Raw genomic sequence first — 22,895 nt, forward strand, 5'->3', positions numbered from 1 at the left:
AAGTACCAATTGATATCACTGAACATAAAATTGAGAAGAAATATGAATATTCTGTTTTCACAAGTTATCTGGAGCCAGATCCAGCATACCACTGGCACAAACCCAAACTAGGAACATTCTACAAAGTGGCTGCCCTGAAGTCTTTAAAAAATATGAAAAGCATGAAACTCATGGAAAGACTGAGAATACATCCCAGATTGAAGGTGACTAAAGAGACAGATCACTTAGTGTGGCAAATGATCCCAGATGACAGCTTTCGGCTATAATAAAGGACATCCATAAGGGCAATTAGCAGAATTTTAATCAGGTCTCTGGATGAAAGATACATGAGAGTTCTTTGTGTTGTTCTTGCAACTTTTCTGGAAGTCTGAAATTGTTTCAAAATACAATTACATGTTGAAAAAAGTACAAACTGATTTGTCATCTGATTAGGGCATTCTTTGAATTTGAGCATAAAATGCTGAAAGAAGGGAGAAATAGTAGAAGCGCTAAATTCTAATTATTATAAGTAAAGAGGATCAAAACCCATGGCTGCTCCAGGCCAGGTTTAGTTTTACCATTAATTGCTATGTGACTCATATTGCTATTAATAAGCAAAAGTAAGAACCTCAAAGAATAATATGAATTTCTCAAAAGGAACACAGGTTTCTAAAACTCAGATGTTTAAATAATTCATCCGTTTTCTTGCTTTAGGGGGTAAAAATAATAAGGAAAGGCAGTGGAAGTGAGAGGTTTACTTAAAAAATAAATATTGTAAAATTTTACTTACAACATATATTTTAAATAAAGGGAAGCTACTTCAGGCTGCCTGCTCTAGGCCAAGAGTGGCGCCAAGTTGCCGTACCATGAATGTGTGCAAGTGAGCCACATTCCTGAACAGGAAGATTAGTTGCTTTCACTTGAGAGGTAGGCAGTGTGACCCAATGGCCAGAACATGACAGGCACTACCGTGTGGAGGATTTTGACATGTAGACTAGGGACACACAAAAGGAACCTAGAAAGTTCAGAGCAGTTGAAAACAGCACTAGCATGAGAGTCAAGGCCTCCCAGCTAAGCTGTTATTAAGTGATTCCAGTGTTATGAGGAACAAATCAAGATGAAATCAGTGAAAAGTTTTTTGTGAATTACAAACATTATATTGGACGTTACCAATTTTATTGACTTGACCATGACCTCACTCATGGATTCTGAAAAGCTGTTTACCAAATTGAGTATAATAACGAGAAAACAGTTTATATTTAATTGGAAGACAGCTCAGTCAGAACCTCCCTTTGACATGGATAGAATATGATTCTAGCATATACCAAGGAAACCTGTCATTTAATATTACCAGAAAATGTGCAACTTCTGATAGGCTTTTTAGAATACTGAAAATTGATTATAGATTTTCATTTGCCACTCTGAGAATCCCTAAGATCCTAGGAGATGTTAGAAACAACTGAACTTTGTGATTTTCGGTATCCTTTTGAACTCTATATTCTACAATTCTTAGAGGAAAAAAATCTCAGATTCAATTCTGTCCTGGGTGTTGATGAAGCTCGTAGGAGTAACTAGGGGCTTTTCCTAAGAATATCTATTGATGCTGAGGGAGAAGAGCCTAGATGAAGGACCAGCAACCCAGACCTTGCCAATAACCTACCTAGACAGTGACCCATCAAAAGCCTATAGTCTTCAGCATTATATTTTCAGTATGTAACACAATGCCTGTCTATGATAGGTGCTTATTAAATATTTCTTGACTAACAAGAAAAAAAAGTATTTCCTGCATTGGATTTTGAACTGAAAACATATGTAAAGAAACAAAGTGCAATTTCATGGTCATGATCAAGGCTTACAGTTTTATAACTAGCCTGCCACTTTAATCTTTGGCTAGCATGACCTGTATAGAATTTTCTTTAAAGTACTATCCTTCACATTCAAGGAGTAGTGCTATGTCAAAGCTACTCTTGGAAGGAAATGACCCTTAGACATATACGCAGTATAAGCTGGGCACAATGGCTCAGAGCTGTAACCTAGTACTTTGGGAGGCCAAGGCAGGGGGGCTACTTGAAGCCAGGACTGTGGGACCAGCCTTAGAAAGAACAAGACCCCTGTCTCTACAAAAAATAGCAAAATCAGCCGGGTGTGGTGGTGCATGCTTGTAGTCACAGTTACTCAGGAGGCTGAGGCAGAACAATCATTTGAGCCCAAAAGTTTGAGGTTGCAGTGAGCTATGATGACACCACCACACTTTAGCCAGGGTGACAGAGTGAGACTCTGTATCAAAAAAAAAAAAAAAGAAACATATGCAAATCATCAAAACACCATACACTTTTGTGGTTATTCATTTATTTTTCCATCAGTTACGTTAACTGAGATACCTTAATGGAAGTATTCAGCTTTTCGATCTATGAAACAATTTTGTTGAATCTCAGTTGATATTTCAGTTTAAGCCCTTCCTGACTTAACAAAGCCTAAGGGAAGATGACATCATCAAGATTTCTAAAATCAGCTTAGGATTTCTAAACTTAACATGAGTTCTCTTATGACCTTTTTGTACCTTATATTTAAAAACAGTCTCATTCATATGCTGGCAAACCAGCCCCAAAATAAGACAGCTGAAAATAGTACATTGTTAAAAATATTCAGATGTACAGTTCTCATGATCATAGAGAATAAATCCAGTGGGTTAGCCACTGTGATGGATTACACATATAATGATAGTCTTGGTCAAGGTCATCCTGCAGCCCAACAGGAAGAAAACTGAAGTCTGGATCTCATTTGACTATAAAAAGATGATAAACTTCCAAAAGTACCAAACTATTAGTTTTAGGGGGATTCTGAACACTATACATAATACAGCATCAGCTTTAGATGACCAAAACACCTAAATAATTCCCCAAAAGCAAATTATATCCACTATGCTATTTATAACTGCTTATCTGAAAGTCTTGAGAAATGTTTGAGAAACTACCTTTGCAGTGCTTAAACTGTTTGCACCCTAATATTAGAAAGGAAAGCTATTTTTTTTTAAAAGAAAAGACCAATGAGAGAGATATAGGTAGAATTCAACACAAGTTAAAAAAGAAAAACATATTGTCTCTGAAGAAAGAAGTAATTGCAATAGCCAGGGTTTCAACTTAATCAATGCCATGTTACTGCAAACTAAATTTGGAAAACTTTCACCAAAATTACAATCAATGAAAATATGCCCATGATATAATTGCTTAGTTGTATAATGTATGATAAACTTTATCTAAGAGCACAATCACAAATTGACAAAATATATTAGTGAAGGAGTTAACAAAGTGACAGAATAGTTATTTGCAGTATCCCTTTTCTTCATTTATTTAGTACCTTTTATCACTTAATATTTTGATATTTTTTAACTGTTCAAAAGTATTGTAAGTATATGTAAACTAGTAACATAACTCTTAAATGTTTTGAATTAAATATCCAAAATAATAATAAGATTGAGTTAGGTTTAATTTATTTTTGAAGTTTGCTGTAACTATATTCCTATTTGGTTTGATAGCACAAACTATACAAAAAGCCCAGTGTAAAAAAGTAGAATTTCATACTGAAGTATACATTTTATTCATTTCAATAACAATGCCTATATGTTTTATTTCAGATAAATTTGTTTAACTGAGGCAGGAACTTAGAAGAACAAAATTTCATACAACTCACATGCTATATTAGCCAATTTTTATCTATAATGCAGATAAAAAATAAGTTAACCAATTAACAGAAGTAAAATAGTACTTAAATATAAAAGAAATCAGAATCAAGAAATCGGGCAGTCGTGGTGGCTCACACCTGTAATTCTAGCACTCTGGGAGGCCGAGGTGGGCGGATCATTTGAGCTCAGGAGTTCGAGAGACCAGCCTGAGCAAGAGCAACACCCTATCTCTACTAAAAATAGAAAGAAATTAGCCAGACAACTAAAAATATATAGAAGAAATTAGCTGGGCACCATGGCGCATGCCTGTAGTCCCAGCTACTTGGGAGGCTGAGGCAGAAGGATCGCTTGAGCCCAGGAGTTTGAGGTTGCTGTGAGCTAGGCTGATGCCACGGCACTCTAGCCCAGGGGACAGAATTAAGACTCTGGCTCAAAAAAAAAAAATCAAGAAATCCTAACTAAATATATTTTGGTAGTGTATATATATTTATTCTTATACAAATGTATTTACACATAACCCAAAGTAAATTTTTATGTTGTCTGTATTTTCATTATCTATAGTATAATTTATCAAAACAAAATCCATAATGAGACTGTCATATTTAAAGTAATTAATATTCAGTACCTGAGACTGAAGTGCCAGAAAAGGGATAGTGCATCTCTATGCCATATATAGCCTTAAATAAATACAAACCCTGATAAAAAGAAAGCAGCATGCCAGAGATCTCTGAAGACAGCGCCAACGCTGTAAGAGGTGCTTGTACCATGGCTCTGAACTGCTCCCTCCTGTGTGTTATCTGTGGTACTAGAACCATCTCCTTCCCTATGTACTTCCAAATGGGCTGCTTTTCTTAATTTCCTTTATAAGAAGAGATTAAGAGTGGAAGGCAACTTTAAAATTTTAACCATTTTCTCAGTAGTACGATCAAAATTTTGAAAAATATAAACACAGGAACTTTATTTAATACATAATAAAATTTAGATTACTTTATAGTATTTAATCCAAATATCATGGTGCATATTCAAGACCAATTTCTATAAATGTTAAGGTATTGTTCCCTGCTCATACTGACAGGTCAGTGGACAGAAGATTGTAAGGATCACATTTCTTCCCTATTTGAATGCCACTTATCTGCAGATGAAGAAAGAAGAAAATTCAGACTGGAGAGAATTATAATCTAACTGATTAGCAATGCTGTTTATCTAATGTAGGTATTATCTTTTAAAAAATGAGATGCGCTTAAATCTCAACACCCAAAAACTGCAAACGTCACAATCTCTTAGCAACAATATTCAAAAGAGGAATTGTTCCAAAAGACTCTTAAAACAGAACTCCATTGTACTGAGTGGCCAGTGAGACTTGCTATGTTTACTTAATCAAAGGGTAATATTAAACAGCTTCAAATAGTATTTAATAAATAGTTTAGCTGAAATTTCTTCTTGGCTCTTGCTTTTGCCAAAGCATCTTAGAACACAAGGTTTATAAGTATTGGGAATTATTAACAATTCTAGCTAATGTATATTCCCTACATTGACATCAGGTGACTAGAAATAAGCTTCAAGGAAAAAACAAAAAAACAGACATGTGGTCTCAAAATGGCCGTGAGGCAAATACAAAAGCTAAATCACTTGGTTATTGATTCTGAAGCTCTGCTTTATTTGAAAGGGCAACTTCATGAGATAAAACTTTACTCCATGAAGGTAAGAGCAGTCAAAAATAATACTGGATTCAAATTATGGAAATCTACAAAAAGATCACTTTTAGACAGACAGTACCTTCTTCGTTTACCCCCTGTACTTAGAGGAGGTTTAGGGGTTCTTGTTGAAACAATCTGGCAGTGCACAGTTCCCAGGAGCAGCATCAGCCATATTGGCCCAATCACTTCTGTCAGAGGTATGCTATGTGGGCTAGAAGCGGAACAGAATAACACTATTGCAGCAACTACAAAAAGGGGAAAAAAAATATGCTTAATTATAGATCTGACAGTCACTTCTTCAAAACTTTTTAAATTGTTTTTATATTACTTCTTGCCAGATTATTTTTTTAAATTTAAATGAGTTTAAAATGTACTCCAGACAAGCTCTTTCAGACGATTTTACTGTTTGCCTAACCATGGTATATTTAGTAACAAACCCTTGGAGCAAGATGATAATCAACATAGGCCAGGCATGGTGGCTCACGCCTATAATTCTAGCACTTTGGCAGGCAGAGGCAGGAGGATCACTTGAGGCCATGAGTTCAAGACCAGCCTGAGCAACATAGTGAGATACTGTCTCTACAAAAAATAGAAAACTCAGCTCGGTATAGTGGCATGTGCCTGTAATCCCAGATGCTTGGGAGATTGAGGCAGGAGGACTGCTTGAACCTAGGAGTTTGAGGTTGCAGTAAACTATGATCATGCCACTGCATGCTATCTTGGGCAACAGAGCAAGACTGTGTCTCCAAAAAGAGAGAGAGGAAAAAGATGATAACCAACACAGTCTCTAAAGTACACACCTCAACAATGCAATGAAAATTAGATGCATATGAATCTAAGGGTAAGATCATAGACAGTTGAAAGAACCACACTAATGTCAAGTACATTTATTTCTTTGTTTTATAAAGAAGGAAGTCTTATGGTAAGTATAATGAGGCTATAAAGAGCTTCTTATTAATAGAGGTCTATCTCCTTAGAATTAACAGTGTAAATTTACTTAGGCATATTTTCCAGGGAAACCACCCATCAATGCTCACCAGTATTACTACATGAAAGGGCAATCTTGTTTTTGGCTGCTCGGCATCCCTTAGACTTTCTATATATAAACTCTCTTAACCTTTTAGGAGTCTCCCTTCTGTCTACCAAATGTTCTTATTTCTTCTATCTCAGAGATAGACATGTAATCTAGGCTTGCCACAGTCTTAATAACTCTGAGCATAGTAGCTAATAAAAAGATGGGTAAGTGACCTAAGGAGGGCCAATCAGAATCTTTTCCAGGGACTAATACAGGTGCCTGAAGGCCTTTCTCCTAGATGACAATCACTAAAGATATGAAATTGCCAGAGGCCATCTCAGCCACCATTCAGAAAGAGCCAACCTAAGAGTGTGACTGGCAAGGAAAGCAGAGTCAACAGCATAAAAAGTTGAAGTGTCACCTGAGCCTCTAGATCCAGCCATGCCTGAATCCAGGGCCTAGGAGTACCTAATTCTGTTTTGAAACAAGTGGAAAATTTGAATATTAGAAGATTTTTGATCATTTTGTTAAGTACAATCATTATAATATGGTCATGCAAAATATGCATATTTTGAATAGATGTATTCATATTGATATATTCAGGGGTACAATGTCTTGATATATATAATTTATTTTAACAAAACAGATTAAGTAAACATCCCCAAATGTTAATAACAATTAAATCAAAGAGATGGGTATATATGGGTATTAAGGTGACCGTGTAATTTATCGTCTAAACCAGGACACTTCTGAGCATGAGAGGGGGGCTGTTACAAGCACCAGATGACATGAGTAAACTTGGACAGTCCAAGGCAAATTAGGACATATGGTCACCTTGGTTAGACTTGAAACTGGGCTTTACCACACTTGGTGACTGCGTGGCTTTGGTCCCTCAGGCCTTTCAGGTCCTACGTTTATAAGGTAGGCATAATAATAGTAGCTAGGCCAGGCATAGTGGCTCACACCTATAATCTTAGCACTCTGGGAGGCCAAGGCAGGAGGATTGCTTGAGCTCAGAAGTTTGAGACCAGCCTGAGAGAGATAGCGTCTCTACTAAAAATAGAAAAATTAGCTGGGTGTAGTGGTGTACACCTGTAATCCCAGCTATTGGGGAGGCTGAGGCAGGAGGATCGTTTGACCCCAGGAGTTTGAGGTTGTAGTGAGGTAGGATGATGCCACAGCACTCTAGCTGGGTCTCACTGTGTCTCAAAAAAAATAGTACCTATATTTCATTCGGCTCTGAGAATTAAACGAGATCCAGAATGCACATAGAAGAGTGCATGGTGTATAGAAACAATTTCCATAGAATGAGGACAGCTCAGATCACAGTAGCAAAAGGTACAGAAAAAAGGCATAAATGCCAATTCTAAGGCATAAAAAATAACTCTGTATAGTTTGTATTTAAAAAAAAAAAAGACTGGTGTGTATGTATGTGTGGGGAATACATTTTGAAGATTTTTTTTCCCCAATTATTAAAAATCCTCTCAATTTGTATTTTTCTTTAGCTATCTACAGACTCAAATTTTCATAAAATTATATTGGAAAACAACTGCTTTGTTTTCTTAAACATTTTTATTACCAAGCCAGTTTTTGTCTCTTATTAACATACTCATACTTACTTCATACTCAGTAGTTGTCAGTATATGTTTAAAACAACATCTTAGTAACCCTAAAAATATAACATCCTGAAAGTTAAAAGCAAAATGCATTTCCATCACTCAATTATACCTTGAAGAAGATAAAGTACAAGAAGCCAGAAAAAGATGACCTTTGATGTTACTTGTAACCACCACCGGAAGAAAAAGGGAAAAAACACAACTCGAACAATTCCCTTTCTAGTCAGAGAAGTCCAAGGACTTTCAGGCTTAGCCTTAGCAAATGCAGATCCTGGAAAAAAGTAAAATAAATGATATATATATAGATAGATATTTTTTAAATTTAGAGTAGCAGAAAAGAATCAACTTCTAAAAATTTCAATTCAGAGTATATTAAGGTATTAGTCTTTAATTTCCTCAAATAAAAAATTAATGTTTGGAAAAACAACAACACATATAATGTTATTCTGTACTATGCTATGAGTGAGAAATGTCCAAAAGTAATAGATACTTTTAAAAACATCCTTCATAGCCGGGCGCGGTGGCTCACGCCTGTAATCCTAGCACTCTGGGAGGCTGAGGCGGGCGGATTGCTCGAGGTCAGGAGTTCGAAACCAGCCTGAGCAAGAGCGAGACCCCGTCTCTACTATAAATAGAAAGAAATTAATTGGCCAACTAATATATATATAAAATTAGCCGGGCATGGTGGCGCATGCCTGTAGTCCCAGCTACTCGGGAGGCTGAGGCAGAAGGATTGCTTGAGCCCAGGAGTTTGAGGTTGCTGTGAGCTAGGCTGACGCCACGGCACTCACTCTAGCCTGGTCAATAAGCGAGACTCTGTCTCAAAAAAAAAAAAAAAAAAAAACATCCTTCATGTTATCATATTAACTCGGGCACTTTGAAAAACACTATTAATTGAAATTAACAGCAGAACTTCCCCCACATATTTTATGAATTTAGGACAATAGTCAAATGTCAGTTCTAGTTTAGAATTACAAATTACCACTTTAATTTTTTTTTTTTTTTTTTTTTTTTGAGACAGAATCTCACTTGTTGCCCAGGCTAGAGTGAGTGCCGTGGCATCAGCCTAGCTCACAGCAACCTCAAACTCCTGGGCTCAAGCAATCCTTCTGCCTCAGCCTCCCGAGTAGCTGGGACTACAGGCATGCACCACCATGCCTGGCTAATTTTTTATATATATATATATATTAGTTGGCCAATTAATTTCTTTCTATTTATAGTAGAGACGGGGTCTTGCTCTTGCTCAGGCTGGTTTCGAACTCCTGACCTTGAGCAATCCGCCCGCCTCGGACTCCCAGAGTGCTAGGATTACAGGCTTGAGCCACCGCGCCCGGCCGACCACTTTAATTTTTATAACCAAGTCCTATAGTTTGCTAAGCAAATATGAGCTGTTACTCTTTTACATTTATTTCTTAGAATGATCTTTAATGTGAGGAAAGACTAATCAGTAATATTTAAATGTTTCCACTCTATTTTTTATATTATCACTGCCTTCATTTAGGCTCAAAATGCTTTTATTGCTGCAAATATATATATATATATATATATATATATATATATATATATATATATATATATAGTCTATTTTGAATTGTTTCATCAAGGTCAATGTCTACTTGTATTAAGCATTTATTTGTCCAACACTCACCTCTTACAAGATCAACATCTATGAGGTCTGGTTTCACATGAGCTGTTTTCTTTGGTTTATTCCTTAACCCCTATATTAAAAGAAGTACTGAAATTATATATACATATATAATTTTAAAAATCCAGAATAGCAGAAAATAATCAACTCCTAAACATTTCAATTTAAATAAAATTAAGTAATAATATACACAATAATGTAACACATTATACATTTGTTGCAAATGGAACATATAGTGTTGTAATAAATCAGATTACTTTCCTAGAGGATATGTTTAGGGATATGTGTAACATGCGAGGCCTGTTTATTATTAACAGTAAAATCATAATACAAAGACTATCATTATCAAGCAAACTCAGGTATTCAGCCTGAGAGGGTCCAGAGGATTGCACTGGCCCCAGATAGGCATTAGGAGAGTGCTGAGGCTGGCTCGTGGAGCAGTGGCCCCCAAGGGCCCTCAAAGTGTGATGCTGGGGGTGTTATTGCAGAAAGCAGTAAATCACAGAGCTGAGGTCCAGATGGGGATGCAGACTTCTCAGCAGGTACCAATCAGCTGAGAGCCAGAATGATGCACATCTCAGGGTTGCCACTATGTTCACATGCCAACCAATGATCAGAATGCAATGCCACCTCATCGCCTCAGAACTTAGATACCATAACAAGGAGGAGGGGGAGGAAGAGGAGTTATTATGAATTGAATTTAAATTTGAAATTATTGAATACTGACTAAAATTAAGTTTCTGCCATCAGTGTACGGAGTGGAAGTACAAGGTGGAAATCAAAATTAGTGGGTAAAAAAAATTATGGAAAAATAAGCTATTTTATTACTTAAGACTAGGATGTTAAGAATTAGAAGAGCTTAAACTAAACTCCTCTGGAGCCAAATGTTGAGAGATGACACAAGTGTTTAGATGATTTGCTTATTATTCATTAAATTAAGCAAGTAGGCCAGGTACAGTGGCTCACATCTGTTGTCCTAGCACTCTGAGAGGCTACGATGGTAGGACCTTGAGTCCAGAAGTTTGGGACCAACCTGGTCAATACAGCAAGACTTTGACTCTACAAAAATCTGCAAAATTAGCCACACATGGTGGTGTGCACCTGTTATCCCAGCTATTTGGGAGGCTGAGGCAGGAGGATCACTAGGGCCCAGGAGTTTGAGGTTGCAGTGGGCTACGATGATGCCACTGTACTCTAGCCCAGGCAATAGAACAAGACTCAAGACTGTCTCAAAAAAAAAAAAAAAACAAGGTATGTGTGTGTGTGTGTGTGTGTGTGTGTGTGGTAAGTAACTATGCAGTAAATCCTTTCTTTGGTTCTAATCCAGGTAACGACCTCCTAAAGTAAAAATCTGATTAAGTACTGCTTGCATCTAAAACAAAGAAGAGGACAACATTTGAGGTCAGAATTAACTGAGACGTCTAAACCAAAAGTACCCTAAAACAAAGATGCAATTAACCTTTGAACTCCTTCAGATAGTCTGTCCTTCTGAAGTACCCAAAGATACAAAAATAAAAATGAAGGAGAAAGAAAGGGTCAGGGTTGAAGACATAGCAATGATAATTTTTACATAAAGTTGATCCTCATATGTGCAAATGTGCCTACTTGCTAAAATTTAGCTGTATCCCCAAATCATTAGTCAGAGTGCTTTTGCCCTCATTTACAGACATACATAGAGTGGCAAAAAAAAGTTTAGTCACTCAACTTGTGCCTTCCCACAGCTGAGGCTGAACAAGAGGCAATGCTTTACCTTATTGTTTTGGCTCTTATTACTGTAAACAAGTATCCTTTTCACAGTCCATTTAGTATCATGTTTTTCACATTAGTAGGCAATTTTGTTGTTTAAGATGGCCCTCGAGTATAAGTGATGTCTAGTGTTCCTATGTACAAGAAGACTGTGGTGTGCCTTATGGAGAAAATATGTGTTAGATAACCTCTGTTCAGACATGATCTATGGTACTGCTGGTCATGAGTTCATTGTTAATCAATCAACAATATATATTGAATAGGTGTTTTTAAACAGAAACACATATAAAACAAGGTTATGTACTGATAGGTCGACAAAAGTACTGTGACCAAGGGCTCACAGGTTATCTAACTCTGTATTTCCCTTAGCAGCAATGGTTCAGTATTTGCTAATTCAGTGTTCATGGTGACTTCATAGAACATAGCTACCACAAACAATGAGAATCAACTTATTTGTACTGTATTTCCCATTTTAATATCACTATAGAGTAGCTGAGAGATTATAAATCATTTCCATGCTTTTGCAAATTAGAAAGCCAATTCTTTTTTTCCTTTTTTCTTTTTTTGGACAGTCTCCCTCTGTTGCCTGGGCTAGTGTGCAGTGGCATCATCATGGCTCACTGCAACCTCAAACTCCTGGGCTCAAGGGATCCTCCTGCCTTAGCCTTCCAAGTACCCGGGACTATAGGCTTACGCCACCACGTCCAGCTAATTTTTCTATTTTTTGTAGAGACGGGGTTTTACTCTTGCTCAGGCTGGTCTCAAATTCCTGGCCTCAAGTAATCCTCCTACCTTAGCCTCCCAAAGTGCTAGAATTATAAGCATGAGCCACCGTACCACACCTTGAAAGGCAATTCTAATAAAACATACATTTAAACAAAATTTTGTTAATAAAGTACTATTTTGCTTCGGTATAAAGTTGATTATAATGGCATTTTACCTTTATTAGAGTCAAAAATTTGAAAATAGTAACATTTTATTTCTTTTATAATTGTTTCTCTAACAACTTGAAAATAACTTTATTGTCAATGTTTTCTGACTAATCTGAAGCTTAATTTACTGCTGTATACCTAAAATTTTTATTAGGATTCTTTTAAGAACTAAAGTCTTTATAATAAGAGAAACAACGAATTGTCTTGATTTATGCAACTGTTGGTTTTCAAAATGCTCCTTTTACTTGACCTTGTTTATATGTGGTTCATTTCTTATTTTATATACTATTAAAACATTTATTTTGAGCTATATTGTACAGCCAAATCATAATTGCCAGTTTTGGCAACATTTTTCCTTGTTTCAAGGTAGCCTTATCAGAATATTTAAAGAGTTTAAAAAAAGAAAAGCAGAAAAATTTCACTGATAAATTTAATATTAATGATTTTACTTACTAAAAGACATTAGCACCAAGATATGAGCATTCATAAAATCTAATTTTAACTAAGTAGATTTTTAAGTTGGAAAATTTTAACTTGGTTAGAGGTAAACTACATTCACACAAGTAAGCATAGCTTTCAGTACTACCATGGGCTTTCAAAAAGTTTAAATGAACAAATACAAAATGAAAACTAGTTTTTAAAAAAGTAAGAAACTACTGATTTATGCACAAAATAGAAAGTAGAAACAAGTAGAAAAATGCAATAAATCCCCAAGAATCAAAATGATATTTTCTTTATTCAATATACATTTAAACTTTTATAGTACATTCCTATAGTGAAATGACTCAAATGCAGTAGTATGAAGTTTTATATTTTTAAAAAAATCTCTAAGTACACAGATAATGCTGAGCCAAAAAATGAAAAGGGCTGTTTAAGTTTACAAAGTACATCTGTTCAGTGACGTAGACTTTCTGTGCACTAAACTATTGTATACTTAGACTCTACCAAAGCACATAAACGTTAGTTTCACTTTCTAGAATTCCTGTTTAGTTCCCCCAATCCCTTTTTCTTCTATAATCACTTCATAAGCTTTTTGGTGAAGTTTTGAAAGTGTAATAGGTAATAAAACAGGGAAAACTTCCAGATTTATTTTTAAATTTTGGTGAAGGTGATCAGAAAATGAAACAAAGTTTTTAGTTATAATTTCTAAAATGTTTAAGAAAAAATAATTTCCAAATTACAAAGATTTTACACGTTAGCAATATCAACTATGGGTCTTTAATTTGAAAAAGAGAAATTTCCAAGAAATATATTTTCATATCTTTCTTTGGTTAATTTGTCACCACTTTGACAACTAATGAGAGAATCGATTATTACATGGGATGAATTCAATACATTTGGTACAATGTTCTCTAAACAAAAGATGGAGTATTTAGGTTTTTTATCAAATATTAACATTAAGACATCACAGTTATGCACCTCTCTACCTTCCTTAGAATAAATATAAAATTATTTGACACTATAAATTGCCTCCACTAGACTATTTAGCAAAAATGGAACATGCTTTTAGGCTTGTCAACAAATTGACTCTCTTCATTCATAATAACAAAGAGTAAGTTTTAATGCTGTTTGTAATTCTTCAATTACAATTACAAAGTTATCTTTAAAGGGAACATATTTCAGAATGAAGTTATAAAAATCACCTTCACTAATATCCTGTCAGTGGCACCAAGTAGCAATTAATATAATCCTTCCTTACCCTAACTTATATTTAGACATTAAAATAGTTCTTTTAAAAAAGAAGAAATTACATATGTAACGTAGTAGTTTGTGATGAATGGATCCCTAAAACTAAAAAATTATTTATGTATATATTTTTTGAGGTTTTTAAATTTCAAAAACTTCCAAATGTGTCAACTGATAACATAACTTCTCAAGGTACTTAATGTCTTTTGTCTAGTGAATTACAGGCTTTCTAACTGTCAGAGTATAAAAGGCTTTATGGCCTCTTACTAGACCCCTCTGCTGTTCTTTACCTGCTTGACTATCCCCAACTCTCTTAATACCCTCTTCATACTATTTTTTCATAAATCTCCTTCTTTCCTTCTTTACTTGCATCTCTTTCTTTGCCTATTCATTAAGTGTTGGTGTTTCCCAATGTTCTGTTCTCAGCCCTTTTCTTTCATCCTTCAATGGAAATCTATTCATCCCTATGGTTACATCTATATAATATGTATATTATATATAACACACATATACATATACACACTCTATATAATAAATTGAGGACTCCCAAATCTCTCTCTCAAGAACCAACTGGATATTTCTAAAACAAAATTCCAAATCTGTTCCCCTTCTAGTATTATATCTAGTGCTGCCTTAGTGAATTTGTGCAAATATAAATTTAATTTTCTGCTTAAAATCTTCTAATGTCTCTTTCATTGTTTTCTAGATTATGTCTAAAATCTTGGTAAGGCAGTCAAACCCTTCATAATCTGACTTCCATTTTCCTTTCTAGCTTTACTCTTAACCACCCTAATCTTCCTCCATCTAACCTATTACCAAATCAAACTCTTTGAGGATTTCTGACTTAGTCATACACCTTCCTTCTTTTATGCATATTTGTATACGCTTTCCTTCCGTCCAGAATGTCTTCCTCATTCTTCTCCCCAAAGTCCGTCAAACTCAGTTCATGAACCACTTCCTCTATGAAGTCTTTCCTAACCTTCCCAGCGCTGTCTTTCCCTGCACTCTCCAAGAGAAACTTACAACATACCTCTTACTTGAATTTATCTAATTTGTAATCATGCATCTCACCTATAAAAGTATAATGTATTTCACCTTTCTGTCCCCACAAATTAATCCTATATTTAAGGCATACCACAACTTTGTTAAATGTACTAATGTATAAAAATAGTTTTAAGACTAAAATTGATAAATGGCAAAGAATCTTGCTCTTTATTATAGACAACTAAGTTGTCTAAACACTAACAGATTTTTTAGTAACCATAGACACTGGTTTTCAATCTTTTCAATTTAACGTAAACCTTTCTATTCAAAATAGGAAATGTCAAGTAACTAAAGTAACATTCTCTGGGCCCAAATTAAATTTAGCTCGTGCAGGAACACACTGATTAGTATCTATGCAAATGAAAAATATAAATCTTATTACCAAAAAAGAGTGCTGAGAAAAAATAAATTTAGTTTAAAAGTAGTTTTCATGCTAGCAAGTTAGCCCATGAGAATATCTTTTTGGCATAAGAGAGGTGATTACATGTTCAGGAAGAAAATACCTACTACAAAAATATTTTAATTAATGCTTTACTTTCCTAAATTCTTTTTAAAAATGACCAACTCTTCAGCGACTCTTTTTGAGTCCAAGACATTCTGTTAGTAGCATCAGAAAGCAGATCTCAATTAAGCAGAGCAGCATTTGCACAGGATCACTCAGGTGGGAAAAATCCTGAAACACTTACCAGTTTAATAAACTGTACAGAACAAGGACAGCATCAAAAGGGAGGAAAAGCAAACTAGAAGTATAAGGTGACAAGTGAAAGGGGAAAAAAGCTGACAAAAAATAATAATTAGAAATTAAATTTAAAAAGAATAGAAAGATGCTAAAAAGCAAAAGAAAAAAAATCAGAAGACACATTGACTATGCCATCCTAAAAGAGCTTACCTCTTTATTTAAAAGTTTACATGAATATTACTTTATACCTTAAATATATATGAAAAAATATTACATAAAATGTGATTAATAATCAATTCAAAGAAGTATGTTTCAGGATAAAATGAAATAAACTTGTTACCTTGATTTCTCTTTGTTCAACAGATTTTTCCCATATTTGTTGATCGTATGCTCCAATCTATGAAAAGAAAAAGAAAAGACAACACTACATTAAATGATCATTGCTGGTACCCATTAAATAGGTACAACTCTGTTTGAATTACATGCAACTCAGTGTTCATTCAGCACAGATTAGATTTAGCTGTCTCAGATTTCTAGAATCAATATTGTTATTGCAGTGGTTCTCAAAGTATAGTTTCAGGACTAGCAGTATTATAATAGCATCACCTTGGAATTTCTTAGAAATATAAACTCTCACTAGCACAGTGCCTTACACCTGTAATCCTAACACTTTGGGAGACTAAGGTAGGAGGATCACTTGAGGCCAGGAGTTCAAGACCAGCCTGGGCAAATAGCAAGACTCCGTCTCTACAAAAATAAAAAAAATTAGCTGGCCATGGTGGTGCATATCTGTAGTCCCAGCTGCTCAGGAGGCTGAGGCTGGAGGATTGCTTGCAGCTAGAGTCAAGCTCTTCCCTGAAAGAAACACAATTCTACTGTCAATCATCACAGAGTAAGAAAAGAAGTGATACTTAGATTGGGGAAAAGAAGAACCATCTTCTCAAGACTTAGGGTCATGGATCAAGAATTATTTCCAAAGCTGTGCTAGCAAAATTAAAAAACAAATAACATGTTTTCCAAAGTTTCTATTTTACCTCTGACACATATAACTTGGCAGACTTGACCAAGTCACATACATTTGATAGCTATTTCTTTACACAAAATTAAATCACATGGCCAAGTTCAACTATAGTTCTCTGTGAAAAATCGGGAAGAAAATTACATTATTTTTTTAATGCCATACAAAATATTAAAAGAAGCTCAGTAGTAACATTTGTCTACTAGAACAAGGATTTTAATCAGATAATGTCTTCAATTGAGAACAAATACTGTATAATATTATATTTTGGCTACTTCTATTAATAAATTTCAGCTATTCCTAACTGTCCTTTCCCTTCCTCTCTTCACCCAATGTCTCCAGTGTTTGCGTGTTTAGAAAACTGCCTAACATTCTAAGGAAACAAAAGGATATATACTCAAATAATGCTTTGTTGGTAGATACTTAGAAATACCAAGATAATTAATGTGTGAATAGTTATACAGCAATTCAACCTTGCTCTTAAGTGATGATCTGTTTCAAGGAGGGAAAAACATGTTTCCATCATATTATAAGAGAGATTCTGAAATCCTGATTTACATTTTGTAAGCAATAGTTTTGTCCATGTTGAGAATGTGAAGTTCATTCTCTGATGCCTGGCTACAGTAAGCAATTTTATCAATGCTTTTGTTATTATTCCCAGAGATGCCCTGAATACCATAAGCCTCTAGTGCACTCTTGCCCAATCAGAACTGACCTACACAGTCAGCTTTTTCTATTCCTAGTCCCAGAAAATCAAGCACTTTGCCCTCTATAAAGTTATCCTGTATCTTCTACTACAGGTCTGGCAACCCTATACCAATGTCTTATAACACTCCTTCCTCATGACAGCAAGGACAATTCTAAATCTTCTTCCCACAAGCTTTAATTCCTAATTACTGCGACCATCACCATTCCTGGCAGAATTTCTAGCCAATTACCTCCTTGAGAAAACTGAAACCATAAAATACAAATATCATTTTCTATCTTCTCCACCTCTAGTACCTATTTTCTTATCTAACTTAGTTTTCCTTTCTTATCTTTTTTTTAATTTCAGCATAATATGGGGGGTACAAATGTTAAGGTTATATACATTGCTCTTGCCTTCTCTTCCCTCTCGAGTCAGAGCTTCAAGTATTTCCATCCCCCTGACAATGCATATCGCAATTATAATGTGTGTGTGTGTGTGTGTGTGTGTATATATATATATATGTATACCCATCCCCTCCTCCCCCCTACCACCTGTCTGACACCCAATAAATGTTTTTTTTGGGTTTTTTTTTTAACATTTTGGTTAGATATATAACTTTGTCTTTATAACTCTGTCTTTACTTAGAAAGGGTTAGAGGTATGCCTTTCCCCTCCACACTGTTCACCACATCCCTCAGATGTGGGTCTACCCTCCAAGCCCCCAAATCTCTGGTGAACACCACTACCCTTTGAGCACCATAATGATAATCAGTCAGTACCAATTTGATGGTGAGTAGATGTGGAGCCCATTTGTCTGATCTTGTGTCACCTCACTTTGGATAATGGGCTTAAATTCAATCTAGGATAATATAAGTGGTGCGAGCTCGCTGTCATTTCTTAGAATTGAGCAATATCCCATTATAAACATATACCAAATTTTAATAATCCAGCCATGAAATGATAGGCACTTGGGTTGTTTCCACGTCCTTGCAATAGTGAATTGTGCTGCCATAAACATTTGGGTGCAGATGTCTTTATAACAGAATGTCTTATGTTCTTTTGGGTAATGCAATTGCTGGGTCGAATGGTATTTCTATTTTTAGCTATTTGAGGTATCTCCAAATTCTTTTCCACAGAGGTTGCACTAATTTTCAGTCCCACCAGCAGTGTAAGAGTGTTCCTGTCTCTCCACATCCTCGCCAGCATTTGTTGTTTTGGGATTTCTTGATACTGGCCAATCTCACTGGGGTTAGGTGATATCTCATTGTAGTTTTGATTTGCATTTCTCTAATGATTAGAGATGTTGAGCATTTTTTATATGCTTGCAGGCCATTATTCTGTCTTCTTTGGAAAAGTTTCTGTTCGTTTCCATTGCCCATTTCTTAATGGGGTTGTTTGATTTTTTCTTGTTAATTCTTTCGAGTTCTAGTAGATTCTTGTTACCAGACCTTTATCGGAAGTGTAGCCATTATAGAGGTCAAGATTGATTTAAAAAAACAAACTAGGGAGCAGTGTCCTGAATGTGGTAATAAGATTAAAAAGAAAAAAGCAGAAATAAGGAACTGAGGTACTGGAATTTAGTAATATGAAGCAAATTAAAATGGAATTGAATATTCTTTAGATGTTTTCTGAAAATGTTTCTACTGAAAGCTGTTATAAAAGGAAAATGAACATGTTATAAATTTGAAATTAACATAGCTAATGCTATATTATATATGCATACAGCAGATATTTAGGAGGATACATGAAAACCATTAACAGTGACTGTCTCTGAGGAGTATGAAAGAGAACAGTACTTTTCCTTTCTGCTTATATTCACTGATACTCTATCACTTTTATAAACCAGGATTCTAACCCAGGTCTGTTGGACTCCCAGGTATTTTGAACTAGTTATCTTAGAAACTAAACATGTTTCATAGTCCTATCACCAAATAGTAACTTTACAGAAAATCATATATTTCCTCCTACCATCATTCTAATTTTATATCTTTCTACATGCTGAGACAAAATTGGAAAAAAGAGGGAAGAAGAGAAGAAGACATAGGGGGGATATGGAGGAGGTAAAGATACAGAAAGGAAAGGTGAAGAAGGGGGAGGATTAGTAGGTAGAGAAAAATATTGCCTTTGTCTAGATATCTGCCAAGGTCAGCTCTGGTTCCTAAAAAAAAAAAATTTATAAAGAATATGATGATATCAAAAGTACAAATGTTAAAACCTAGATAATTACATGGTGAAATGGGAAACAAGTATCACTTAGGAATTCTAGAAAAGAAAGATCTTTGAAAAACAATTTGAAAAGCGACTCTTAGGGTATCCAATTACCCCTCAGCCATCACATTCAGCAACGGTTCAGGTATCAACAGGCTAAAGAAAAGGTGTCTTGCTTCATGAAAGCACTCATCAAAAGTTTAATTAAATTAAGTGTTTGGATAAAACAATAAGAGTTCACAAACATAAGGCAAACATATTTTAAGCACCTAGTTTACTCAACTAATGAACAGACATACCATAACACAGTATGTCTGTAATTTTTCTTGCCATCACCATGCTTAGTTTCATTTTTCTGGATCTCATTTAAGAAACTTGGAAAAGCAAACTATTGATTCTCACAAACACCAAATACCATATGAAAAGAAAACACAGAGCCCCAATCCCTTCCTAGGTGAGTTCGTAACGTTTGTTGAAAGGAGTGGAAAAGACCATGGACTGTTGCAAGAGACCTGGATTTTTATCCTACCTCCACCATAACTAGCCTTACAGAATTGGACCCTGAGCCTCTGCATAATGGGGACAACGAAAAATTTCAAAGAACTGAAATGTGAAAAGACAGTGTCTGGTTTATAGTTGGGGCACTATAAAAATATTAGTTCTTTCCTTTTTTGGCAAATTTTACTCTCTGTAGGCCTCAATTACCTCATTTTAAACTGATAAAGCTGAACTATATTTAAATTAGTTATGACAGTATTTATACTAATAATGATTTGGATGGCTACAGAGAGTTTTTTTAATGTATCAGTATGGGAAAAGAAAAAAATCCAATGCTACTATGAAAGCAGGTAGAAGCAAGGAAAGTATTATAGCTGGAAATGTCCAGAGACAAAAGATAAAAAGAAGGCCAGGTATGGTGGCTCACACCTATAATCCTAGCACTCTGGAAGGCTGAGGCAAGAGGATCGGTCAAGGTCAAGAGTTCAAAACCAGCCTGAGCAAGAGTGAGACCCCATCTCTACTAAAAATAGAAAGAAATTAATTGGCCAACTAAAAATATATAGAAAAAAATTAGCCAAGCATGGTGGCGCATGCCTGTAGTCCCAGCTACTCGAGACGCTGAGGCAAAAGGATTGCTTGAACCCAGGAGTTTGAGGTTGCTGTGAGGTAGGCTGATGCCAGAGCACTTTAGCCTGGGCAACAGAGTGAGACTTTGTCTCAAAAAAAAAAAAAAAAAAGATACAAAGAAGAAAGCAAAGTCAGGGGTGTGTAGATAAATGTCTTTTTCCTAATTAAAAATGAATGAAATATTTTTGATAATTGTTCAGAGAAGAAGCCGTCAACACCCCAAATCTCATTTGCCCAGACTCCTAATCTATATGGCTTACACTGCCATAATGATCTAAGAAGAGAAAATTAAGAGGTACACAATATAATAAAGTTAATGTGACTAAACAAAATAGTGGATGTGAGAATAAAATGCTAATCACCAATGAAAGAAAACCATACCTATAATTTCTAAAATTAGGTTGTCATGAAGAATATCCCAAACGTATTTCCAGTACTTCTGTTCATATTGCTAAAACATATGGAAGAGACATTTAGAGTCTCTAAAACCACTAGGATGATTGATAACAGGAAAGATATTGACTCAGAATTATTAGAAATTAATTATTTGATTTTTTGTTAACTTTCAATTCCAAAGTAAAGTTCTTGATGCTTTAAATATCAAACAGGTTTTCACTGTTTTTTGTTCATAACTACTGCCTCTCAAACAAATCTGCCCACTGAACACCTAGGAATATTTCTGAATCATGTAATTGTTCCTAAAAAGCCTTATTTCTAATCTACTATCTTGAAAAGCAATTCTCATTACTACTTAATTTATATGCTACCCTATTCTATTCTTTTGGTTTTTTTTTTCAGTGTTCTATTTTAATCAATATATTGTTCAGTGTTTCCAACTGTCCATTACATACATGTACACACACACACAACACTCCCTTACGTCAGAGTTTAGAGAAGTCAGATACTCAGGTGACTTTAATGTTGAGAATCAAATGAGGAAGTTGAATCACTTAATTATACAATATAAACTATGAATGATGATTATGTCAGACAAAAAGGTGTGGCCTGAGGAAGTATCAAGAGCCAGTAACTCTTTTGAATCCATAACAATGACCAAATCTCTAACTTTTCTGAGTCAATCCTTTTTTAAAACTCTAAAAAACACATAAGAGGCCAAACCATAGAAGCCTTTTAACCCAATCATTAAAAATATTCCCCTATACTTCTAGTTTTATTTGGCAGGTAACTTAAATGGTCAGTATTCAAATTTAAGCTACCCTAATATCCCTAAATCATGGAATAAATATTATTTAATTTTAATTATAAGCAGAGTTTTCTTTGCAACCTGTTACAAACCTCTTTGTTTCAACTGTCACTTATTTCTTCTGTTATTAATTATAAACAGAATCGTGTCATAATTAAAAGTGTTTCTACAGAAAAGTCAAGCTGCTTGAGTAGAAGGTAAATTAAAAAAAACACTTTAAAAAAAGATTTAAAATCTTTTTTTAGATTTTAGATTTTTAGAGAGGAGACTGTGACTTTTCAAGGAAGAAAATAGATTTTTTAGAAGTCAATAAAATGTATATAGCTAGCTGCTGATATGTCGATCAAAATATTGAAATTGTAAAACATTCTCATCTGTAGATACTAAAATCTAATTATTAAAGACCCCATTTATTATAATTAAAGCTAAAGCCACTTACAAAATCTTCCCACTATCATCGAAAACCACACTCTTCCCAAATTAACCCTAAATGCGTATTACAGGCCATATACATATAATCAAATCACGAATCATGACCAAGTTCCTACTGCCTATGAAAAGCCAGTTAATGATATCGTAAAACACTGACTCAAGTTTAGAAAAAAGACTTGAAGAGTATTCTTTAATTCAATGAAGAGAAATGATTATGGTAGAATCTGTTTCTAAGAAATTACAAATCCAAAGAAAAAATATTCAAAAAATTAGTCATAATTCAGACAAGATCAGGCACGTTCAGGATGGTATAGCCATAGATAAAGTTAGTCATAATTCAAAGTAGAATCAAGTAAGCATACTGTACATCAGTGAGAGATGGTCTGCAAAGAGCAATATTTGCGAGATATAATGTACAAGAATGAGAAACTTAATTGGATATGGAGGTATGGGAAATAAGGAAAGATGAAAAGTTTTGGCTTAAATACCTGGCACTA

General features: G+C 34.9%; 1 protein-coding gene across 7 annotated transcripts in view; it reads right to left on the bottom strand.

Moving 5' to 3' along the window:
• The window catches only part of PHTF2 (putative homeodomain transcription factor 2), a 111,506-nt gene that overhangs the window by 31,314 nt on the left and 57,297 nt on the right, over positions 1-22,895 (bottom strand). For 6 of the 7 annotated variants that reach the window (XM_076006493.1, XM_076006492.1, XM_012747437.2 and 3 more), the window contains exons 3-7: positions 16,062-16,118; positions 9,638-9,707; positions 8,102-8,260; positions 5,438-5,603; positions 4,356-4,520 (exon numbers count right to left, since the gene is read on the bottom strand). In XM_076006493.1, coding sequence (XP_075862608.1) covers positions 4,356-4,520; positions 5,438-5,603; positions 8,102-8,260; positions 9,638-9,707; positions 16,062-16,118 — 617 coding nt within the window. The remainder of the gene's footprint in view (positions 1-4,355; positions 4,521-5,437; positions 5,604-8,101; positions 8,261-9,637; positions 9,708-16,061; positions 16,119-22,895) is intronic. The other variant, XM_076006491.1, reaches the window with a different exon arrangement.

The sequence above is a fragment of the Microcebus murinus genome, chromosome 9 (assembly GCF_040939455.1).
Source record: "Microcebus murinus isolate Inina chromosome 9, M.murinus_Inina_mat1.0, whole genome shotgun sequence".
Lineage (NCBI taxonomy): Eukaryota > Metazoa > Chordata > Mammalia > Primates > Cheirogaleidae > Microcebus > Microcebus murinus.